Raw genomic sequence first — 10,045 nt, 5'->3', positions numbered from 1 at the left:
GTAGACAATAAGACAGTCAAATAGTATCACTCAAAGCGGTACATCATCGGTGACTTGTGTCTGATGACTTTTAAAACCACTCTCACACTCTTCTTGTACAAGATATACAGGAATTATATCATGTTACTGGATTTAGGAAGCAAGGGATGAAGGCATATCAAATAATAGAATTGAAGTCACCATTTCAATCCAATAGGATAACAAGGACCTACTTCTGACTGGAACCTCAATGTAATTTGAGAAGTTTAGCTTCAAGCCACAGCACTCGGTTCCCAGTGAGGTGGCATCCATATAATATTACACTTCAGAATCTGATCTCTGCTGATTAGGATGGCACTTTTTTTTCAGCCACCCAAGAAGGCAAAAAAGAAGATAGAGGGAGCGAACTCCAATGTGTTCTCAATGTTTGATCAGTCACAGATTCAGGAATTCAAGGAGGTAGGTTTGTTAAGTTTATATTCAGAGAAACACTCTCTCAAAGAGGATCAGCTGCCTGCAGAGAATTCAGTGCAGGCATCGACAAAGCCTAAAGGAATGAGGGAATGAAAGGTCATTGACCTGAAATGTTAACTTTCCACAAGTGCAGCCTGACCTTCTGAGTATTTCCACAATTCTCATTGCTTATTTCAGATTTCTACCATCCTTGGTACTTTGCTTTTTGTTTTACATCAGATCTGATATTTCTTTAAAGTAAGCATTCCCCTGAAAGCTAATCAAAATGTCCATCGATTAGAAATCTAAACTAATAGTTACAAGCCACTACAGGAGTGTCAAGTTTGATTCCCTCGTCTGTAATGAGGTGGCAGGTATCAACTGGGGAGCAACAAAGATGCTATAATTAGGCTTTAATAGTCCAATCTTAAGAGGAGTACTTGCTTTGAGCATTACACAGTAATCCAACTGAAAAGCACAAGTGTGAATGACAACAAACTAATCCTCCACCTGTACTTAAATAATATCTTTAATATAGTTAAAAGGTCCCAAGGTGCTGCTTCACATGTACTGAACAAGATCTGATACCAAACTACATCAGCGATATTAGGAGGGATGACCAAACGCTTGGTCAAAGAGGTAGGCAGTGAGGAACACTTTAAGTGGAGGAAAGTAGAGTGATGGAGGGGTTTATGAAAACATGTTCAGAGTAGGCAAGGCCACACGTGGGGGAGCAATGACACTCAGGTTTCATTAAGAGACCAGATTCTGGGTTACACAGGTAACTAGGGAGGGCTTTTGAGCTGGAGAGGTTGGAGGGACGAGGTACCTCAAATCAGGAAACAGAAGTGCAAATTCAAAGCATTGCTTAGCCAATGTAAATCAGCATGCATAAAGGTGATGGACGAAGAGGAGTTGGTGTAGGTTACGTTACAGCAGTGAAGTTTCTGAGGATCTCTCAAGTTTATGCAGGGTAGATTGAGGGAGGCTAGCCAGGATTCTATTGGAATAATTGAGAATCAGATAAATTATCTGTTTCTTTCAGCACTTGTACACTCAGAATTTATTCCTATTCTTTGTTTTTCCTCATGAAATGGGGGGAGTTTCACTTGTAGACCCATTTGTCGTCACTCTGTGGTGCAGGGTGCTATGGTACTGCTAAGTAGCCCTTGAATAAGACACTGCTATGGGACTATGGTTCAATTAAATGTTAATGATTAACACTGGCAAAAAACAAGGAGTGTGTCATCTACTGCTCTGTTAGACAAGGAATGATGTATGGCGTAGGGCACTGATGCACTATATTAAATGTGTCGCTGCTGAACCTGAACCATAAGTTATAATCAAAGATACCAGTTTTTAATACTATATTGATTTTGCCTTGATACCAGGCTTTCACAATAATGGATCAGAACAGGGATGGATTCATTGATAAGGAGGACCTTAGGGACACATTCGCCGCTCTGGGTTAGTTTTACTATTACAAACGGATTTCTACTGCTGAGGTCAAGAGAATGTTATTAATGATTGGTAATCTATTCTACAGGCCGGCTAAATGTAAAAAATGAAGAATTGGAAGAAATGATTAAGGAGTCTTCTGGACCAATTAACTTTACAGTTTTTCTTACCATGTTTGGTGAAAAGCTTAAGGGTAAGTGAAATAACTGATATTAATGAACTGTTCATCAAGGAAAGTCACAGATTATTGGAATTTCAATGAAACAATGGAAAATAAACAGTTACGTGTCAACATTGGTGCTGATTTGCACATCTAGGTTGTGGTACAGGTAGATTTTGAGAACCTGAACAATTAATTTACAAGAAAATTGTAAACAAGGATTGAGATATTGGTAGGTTCCTTCAAAGCAAAGATGTTTCCTCATTCTCATTATTGTTGCTTTTATATGGAAACATTTGCCTATATAATAAGAATGCTACCCTACAGGAAATAAGGGAACACAAAATGTTATTATTTCATAGACTGAATAATTCAAATAAATGCAGAACATTTACACAATAGGGGAATAGTATAAGAGATAGTATTAATAATACTTATGCAGGGTAGATTGAGGGAGGCTAGCCAGGATTCCATTGGAATAATTGAGACTGCAGCAGATAAATTATCTGTTTCCTTCAGGACTTGTACACTCAGCATTTATTCCTATTGGTTCAGAACCTCTGAATCCATGGTTTCACACTTGCTGCCCAACTGTCCAATTCCCCACATGAAGTTTTCTAAGGCAGGCCTGTCACCTTCTGCAGGAAGAACTCCAGCCATGTACCTGCGGCTACACTGCTCTGTCTGTAGGAGGTGAAGGTCCCTCTCACCCCTCTCCCTCTCATCCTGACTAGTCCAAGTGGTGGGAGTGACTGATCTATGCCATATTTCCCAGTATGCCCACTGCTGTCTTATCACTGATGCCCTTTATTCAAGGAGAAGTCAATTCATCATCTCCTTCAGTAGAGACCAGCTCCAAGTTCCACCCAAAGTCCTGGGAAAGGTTGGGGCAGGATTCCCCAATGTTCTTGATATCTCCCACACCGGACACTAAAGCCAGCATAGTCATGATTACAAGGAGCATGGGGAGAGACCAGGAAAGTGGTGTTCAGGCCAATTTTGGATCAGCTAAGATCTTAATAAAATGTGAAACAGGCTCGAGAGGCTCCTGCTTCTGATGTTCCTATAAACCATTCAGATGTACCTGATTAAGACACAGCATAAGGAAGAATAAAACCAGGCAGACCATTTGGCATTGATGTGCAAGTTGGAAAGTGAATTATCTACTGTAAATTGCCCCAGGTGTGGGTGGGTGGCAGGAGAGTCAGGGAAGAGTTGATAGAGGGAAGTAAGTGGGGGAATATGACTGATGTGGTTGCTCGAAGAGCTGGCATAGACTCTATGGGCTGAATAGCCTCTTTCTATCATGGCAAGCCTGCATTATACTCTGGATTACTTGTCCTGCTGCCACATTGATTCTGTGGTGGATGGTGAGAAAACCAAAATGAATTAAAAACCCACATTATCTTTTCCTCACCAATCTATCTGCCACAGACACACCCGTGACCTCCACGCCATCCTTGTGGTGACGAGGACCCATCTTTACACTCCATTGTTCTCATATGACACCCAGAAAGTGCGGTATATTCAGAACAGGGCCAGACTGGGTAGCAGAATCCAGCCTCCTCTTGGCCTGACATACCCCTCAATCTATCACTGCCATCAAACCAAGACACCATTCCTGGTCCATTGAGGAGTATAAACAATTGAGGGGGACACAAGAAACTGCAGTGTTTCAAACCGAAACATCAACGATTTCTTTCCCCTCAAAGATGTTGCTTGACCCGCAGAGTTTCTGCAGCAGATTGTTTGTTATGTTAAACGATTGATACCAGGAGTGCTTGAAATAAGCACTTAAGCTCAAGCAGCACTTGAAGTACACAAAAATGAGCTGTCAACCTCAGACACATGGTACATGATAGAATCAGCACAACAGTCAAAGTTAAAGGATCCCTCAACCTACTGACCACATCAAAGCTCTGCAGTTCTACAAGAGCTGGTCATGGATGATAGTGAACTATGAGACAACTAATAGGTTGAGGAGGACCCATGAATATTCCCAGTCCTAGTGACACTGAAGTTCAGCATTGGCAAATGTATGAAAATTGTCCAACTATATCCTATCCACAAAAAGCAGGACAGATCCAGTCTGGTGAATTACCTCCTTCCAAGTCAATGGGAATAGCAGGTGGAGGAAACTCTCATCACATGGAGCAAAAGTGGATATAGTTGTTGAAGACCACTAACCTAGTGTCACAACGTGACACGAAGAGCAAGATCACAGAGAACCCAAATGCGGAACACCAGAACGAGACTGGAGTCAGGATGCTTCCTTTGTACCGAACGCAGAAAGACAAACAGAAGGAATTTTTCCTCAGGGCTCTGAGACAGAGTCCCGACACGGAAACAGGGTTTTCTAGGAGAAACCACAAAACCAGGACTGCTCTAGAGTTAATGGCTCTAAGCAGCCAGGAGACAAAGTATACCCAGAGATAGACCAATAATCTGGCAACCAGTGTTTGTGAAACCAGGGTTCTTATACTAGTCTCCTGATGGAACTCAGATGTGTGTCTTTAGGCAAATAGTAGTGCATGGAAACCATGTGCTGCACAACAAGGCCCCATCAATGGGGATAAGGGGCAGAATCGAGAACCAGCACTCGGAACCATGACACCTGGTCCCCAGGAGATCGCAACAGGAGTCCTTCAGGGTCATAGCCTAGGCTCAATCATTTTCAGTTGCTTTTTCAGTGACCTTCTCTCCATCACAAGTGGAGTTTCACTGACGATTGCATTGTAAACAGTTCCCTTCGAAGCTCCCATTATTGTGAAACCATGCCAGGCAGATAAGGGTAACAGGCACATAGAACCTCTATAATGACATACCGGTTATGCCGCATTTCAGGAAGGTGGGTCACCAACATCAGCTTCTTGGAAGCAGTTAGAGATGGGGAACAAATTCTGGCCTTTCCAACGATGCCCATATCCCCTGAATAAATGAAATAAGAAAAGAAAGGTCAGGAGTAAGTTGACACATCCACTCCCTAAATGGAAGACAGTAGTGAACCTGATCAGTACTGGTTAACTCAGCCAGACTTCGAATCTTAAAACAGTTCATAACATTGAAAAGGATCACTAATGGTGATTGACTCAACCCAAAACAAAGAAATAAAATAGTAGTGGGAATATTGACCATGCATTTACCAGTGAATGTTTATTCAGCAAGATGCTGGGTGTGCCTTTCATCTTTCAAGTGATGATGCAGGGCAGAGCAAATTAAATCAAATGGGATAATAATTTTTTTAACTATGGCACACTGAATATTGTAATCTATTTGCAATTCTGTAAATTTATGTTGTCAGACTGAAATAAAAAAATGTTTGATTGCATAATTTCACAGGTACAGATCCAGAGGAGTCAATCTTAAATGCATTCAAAGTATTTGATCCTGAAGGCAAGGGTGTTTTAAGAAAAGATTAGTAAGTGCATATTTGACCATGTATGGCTCTGTTGTTTGTGTCTAATATATAAACATTTTTTTAAAAGATCCTAAACTGTTTGCTTTTATTTGAACATTTTTTACCCATTTTTTACAGCATTGAGGAAATGTTGATGACTCAGGCTGAACGATTTAGCAAGGAAGAGGTATGTTCTTACAACTATTGAATTAACTTGGAAGAAAAATTGTAGGTCCTTACCCAAGTTATAATATTGACTTTCCCTTAACATATAAGCAAGTAAATACTTCAGCAGAAATTGGCCATTTTCAGATCATGCTTCTTCATTAGGACTTCATTCTGTTTTACTACACAATCAACTTTCATTATTCATGTGAAAAGAACGGTTCTGTAGGTCTCTGTAATATCCCAAGTGATGCTACTACATAGCACTCATTCCAAGTACTAGTGATCTAACATAACCATTAGAAGACTAGCCATTTCAGTTCTGTCCCCTCACAGAAGTTACCAATTTTATTCCCTAGCTCAGAGGTCATTTATCTAGAGATGAGCAGATTACTAATTTATTGAAATACAGCTTGTTATTTCAAATGGGGGGGCATTGGCTGATCTTCTCTCCCACAGTCACTGAGGTACAAGTATGAGCACATTAATCATGTCCTAAGTCTTCTCCCAATTAGTCCATTTTCCCAGGATGCCCTGCTTGGGGAAGTTCCCCTGGGGAGATGCCAGAGGCTGTACAGGAGTAGTACATGCTCCTTCTCCCCATCAATAAAGAGATGCCTGAGTGAGGTACTTCAAAAATAACAGCTGCCTAAAAAGCATCTAAAGTAATAAGGTCAAATAAAGTATTTCGAGCAGAAACTTTGAAATATTTTGCAAACATGATCTCCATATTTTAATAACAATAAATGTGATATACATTTTCAGATTGATCAGATGTTTGCAGCTTTTCCTCCAGATGTGTCTGGTAACCTGGACTACAAGAACCTGGTACATATCATTACCCACGGAGAAGAGAAGGACCAGGAATAAATAATCCTTTGCCTTTGTCATGTTCTTCTGCACCTTCCTTGTTTTCTTTCCTCTTTGAATAAACAGCCACTTTGTTACACTTCATGTCTTCTTGTCTTTTGAAACCACAAGTAGAAAATGAATTTCTTTCCAAGATTCGGAAAATCAGAAGAATTGATATTTATTTTTAAATTTGGTTAAAAAATAAAATGGTTGTTAAAGAAAATGGTAATTGTTTGTCAGTCTATATGCAGAATCCCTCTATTATCTATCAAGGAATTGAAATAAAAATCATACATAGCCATCCTCTTTGTAAATACTCAAAATAAAATCCTAATGTTGCTACTGCTTGGAATGCAATATCTCCTCCAGTATATTTGTTCAAGTGTGAGAGAAATTTTGTGACAAATGTTTGTAACTTGTACAGTTAGAGACTGGAATAAATGACCTTCACTGAAACCAGATATTCAATAACGTACTAAAATTGCAAGAGAAAATAAAAAGAACTTGTATTTATAATGCATTTGGAATACTTTTTATGAGCAAGTAGGAAATAAATGTTGGCCTTAAAATTCCTTGGTTTACGGCACAGACTGCTGGATGCTTCCAGAGTATGTTCTGGACCTCCATCTGTATGATGTACACACACATGCAGACTTTTGAGCATGCACTGCAACTTCAAGCTGTGCATACAAGGTCCAGGTACAAAGAGTTCAAGGCCCAACTATCAGGCATGATCCTTGGGGCCTGTGTGTGACAGAATTTTGCCACTGCAGCCCACTGCCCCCACCCCCACCCCCACAGCATGTCTGATCAGGCACCAGACAATTTCTATCCAGTGATGGCCAAACAAGTTATTTTAACTTTATCCTTTGGCAGTGTCAGCTGGGGATAGGTTGGGAGCACTTTCACCTTTGCACAACTCTGATCCTAACTAATCCTGCTTTAACAGTGACTACAGTTCAGTGATTCGAAAAATTGCTCTGGAATGTCATAAATGCTGCTGTGTAAATGAAAAACCTTTCCTTTCCCTTGTGAAAGCAGTGAAGCTTTCATATGATGGAGGTGAGATTGGGTGCTGAGGTAGATTCCAACTTATCATGTAATTTCTTTGTTGTGTGGACGTGTGTGTGTGTGTGTGTGTGTGTGTGTGTGTGTTTGTGTTTGTGTGTACATGCATGCATGTACATCTGTGTGTGTGTGCACGCATGTGTGTGCATCTCTGTGTATGTGTGAGTGTGCACGCATGTGTGTGCATCTGTGAGAGTGTGCGTGCGTGCGTGCATGTTTGCATGTGTGTGTGTGTGTGTGTGTGTGTGTGTGTGTGTGTGTGTGTGAGTGAAGAAACCATCTAGGATTCAGAACCACTGCTTACAGTCTGATAACTGGACAAATTAAATTTTAATGCCAGCTACTAACGCTCACTTTTAAAGATAATTTACATATTTCCTTTTTGTAGAGTTTAGCAAAAATTCTGAAAAAATATTTGGGTGTGAAACAGAAGAAGTTACATCACATTTCTACTTCTAAGAATTGCATGTATGCGTTCATATTGAACTCCATGGAGTTGTTGCAGGGAGAGAAGCAGGAACGAATGAAAGACTTGCATTTATATAGCATCATATATTTTTTAATAGATTTTAGATTTTATTTACAGCGTGGTAACAGGCCCTTCCGGCCCAGTGAGTCCGCGCTGCCCATTTTAAACCCCATATTAACCTACCTGAACATCTTTAGTATGTGGGAGGAAACCGGAGCACCCGGAGGAAACCCACGCAGACACGGGGAGAATGTACAAACTCCTTACAGACAGCGATGGGAATCAAACCCCAATTAATTTCTTGTTCAGAATGTCTCAAAGCTATTCACAGCCTATGAAAATACATCAGAATAGTAATCACAGTTGTAAAATAGGAAATAAGAAATTAGTTGAAAGTCCATTACCAGTTGAGAGTTTAATGACACAAATGTGCACAAGAAGGGTGTTATGCTGTGCTCAATCACTGGACTCTAACATGGAGTGGGAACAAAGCTTGACATTTTTTTTAGCTGCTTTTCAAGGTAACCAACAATTGCATTTCTCTGTCAGCCCCTGCCTTACTGTAATTGCAGCCTCTCTTTTTGCATGTACTGATCACTCACAGTATTTGTTGGATTTTCCACAGAATTACAGAGATGCAAATCCCTCCTGCCCTCCTGTCAGAACCTTGTTTAGTCTGGTGCTGATGGAAATTTCTGACTTTTCAGGGGGAGGGATGGGGTTCAAGAAGAAATCCAATGATATATTTGATATCCTAGTAGCAAGCCTTTTAGCTAACCTGCTGTCTCAAATAATAAAAAGAAACAAGATCTTCATTTAAGCACCTGCCTTCAAAACATCCAAATGCCCCAAAGCCACTTACTGAAAATAAAGTGGAAATCTGACCAGATTTTACTTTTTTCTGATTGTGATTGAGGTAAAAACATCGACACAAGGACACCAAGGATAACCTTTGCTCTTCTTCAAAATTGTACCATGGGATGTATTACATTCACCTGAGAGAGCACTTGCAGCCTCTACTAAAATCCCATCTGAAGTACAGCATTGCTGACTGCATACATACTCTCAACTGGGGTCCTAAATTGCTGTGCCCAAGTCTCTGAAGTGGGATGTGAACCTACAATCTTCTGATTCAAAGGGCCGCCAACTGAGCGACAGCTATAAAACTGCAACATTAATGCTACCAGGGTACTGAACATTGAACACCCGTGTTCCATTACAGTGGATTGATGCAAACTGAGGGTTGAGGGAATAAAAGTCTTTCTTATTTGTGAATATGATAGTTGTATGTGTTCCACCAAAAGAAACCCAACCCTTCTGGGAAGCTTATCACTGAGTAAATGTGATGTGTGTTTTGACTTGTGCTACCATGAGAAGTGCAATGAGAAGGTTTCTTGAGGCAAAGTGGCTTCTTTTGCTGGTTTTATATACTGCAGGGCTAAAGATTGATGAGATAAATGACATCAGTGACATGGAAGGTTCCTGTTACATGAAAATTTAATGATATATTAACTTACACAGGCAGAGCTTGTTGAAGATCGTACTTGGAAGAGGCAACAATTTCAAGCCCACATCTCTGAAGAAGCACAAGGGAGGACTTTCACTGGCAGCCCCAAGTGTCTCCAAGTCCCCTTCCACCATTACTCCAGGTTGCAAATCCACAATGGTCCCTGGTTAACAACACCTCCATTTTAAAACGTTGACCTGTTTTCAATTTCCTTCACGGTCTTCTCCCCACTGCCACCCTCTGCCCTCAATTCCTACCCCACCCCCACCACCACCCCCACCCCTTCCCCACCCCACCCCATCCCTTTCTCCTCTTTAATTACTTCCTTATCTAACTCTGGTTTCTTAAATTTGGAACTGATTAATCACTACGCCACTGGCAGTTGTCCCTGCAGCTGCCAAGTTTCTAAGCTCTGGGATTCCTTCATTAAACCTTTTTTTTCCAAGCTCTTATTTTATTCATCAGCTCTGTATCTCCACTCCAGACGTGAAGTAAACTTTTGTTTGATAACACTCCAATTGGGGACAATTTACCATA

The 10,045-nt window shown here is 40.7% G+C and overlaps 1 protein-coding gene across 1 annotated transcript; it reads left to right on the top strand.

Moving 5' to 3' along the window:
• The first annotated feature begins 357 nt into the window (after window positions 1–357).
• On the top strand, window positions 358–6,482 carry LOC127579260 (myosin regulatory light chain 2, ventricular/cardiac muscle isoform). Its single transcript, XM_052031910.1, has 6 exons — window positions 358–438; window positions 1,824–1,899; window positions 1,979–2,083; window positions 5,390–5,468; window positions 5,586–5,634; window positions 6,378–6,482. The coding sequence occupies exons 1-6, from the start codon at window positions 403–405 to the stop codon at window positions 6,480–6,482; spliced, it is 450 nt and encodes a 149-aa protein (XP_051887870.1). The 5' UTR covers window positions 358–402.
• The last annotated feature ends 3,563 nt before the right edge of the window (window positions 6,483–10,045 follow it).

The sequence above is a fragment of the Pristis pectinata genome, chromosome 17, assembly GCF_009764475.1.
Source record: "Pristis pectinata isolate sPriPec2 chromosome 17, sPriPec2.1.pri, whole genome shotgun sequence".
In the NCBI taxonomy this organism is placed as follows: domain Eukaryota; kingdom Metazoa; phylum Chordata; class Chondrichthyes; order Rhinopristiformes; family Pristidae; genus Pristis; species Pristis pectinata.
This window is presented reverse-complemented; position numbering and strand designations above follow the sequence as displayed.

Bases quoted from the DNA above. Each gene is read 5' to 3' on its own strand.
- LOC127579260 (XM_052031910.1), top strand. From the start codon at position 403: ATGTTTGATCAGTCACAGATTCAGGAATTCAAGGAG. The intron at 439-1,823 runs GTAGGTTTGTTA...CCTTGATACCAG, and splicing joins AGATTCAGGAATTCAAGGAG to GCTTTCACAATAATGGATCA. The intron at 2,084-5,389 runs GTAAGTGAAATA...ATAATTTCACAG, and splicing joins GTTTGGTGAAAAGCTTAAGG to GTACAGATCCAGAGGAGTCA.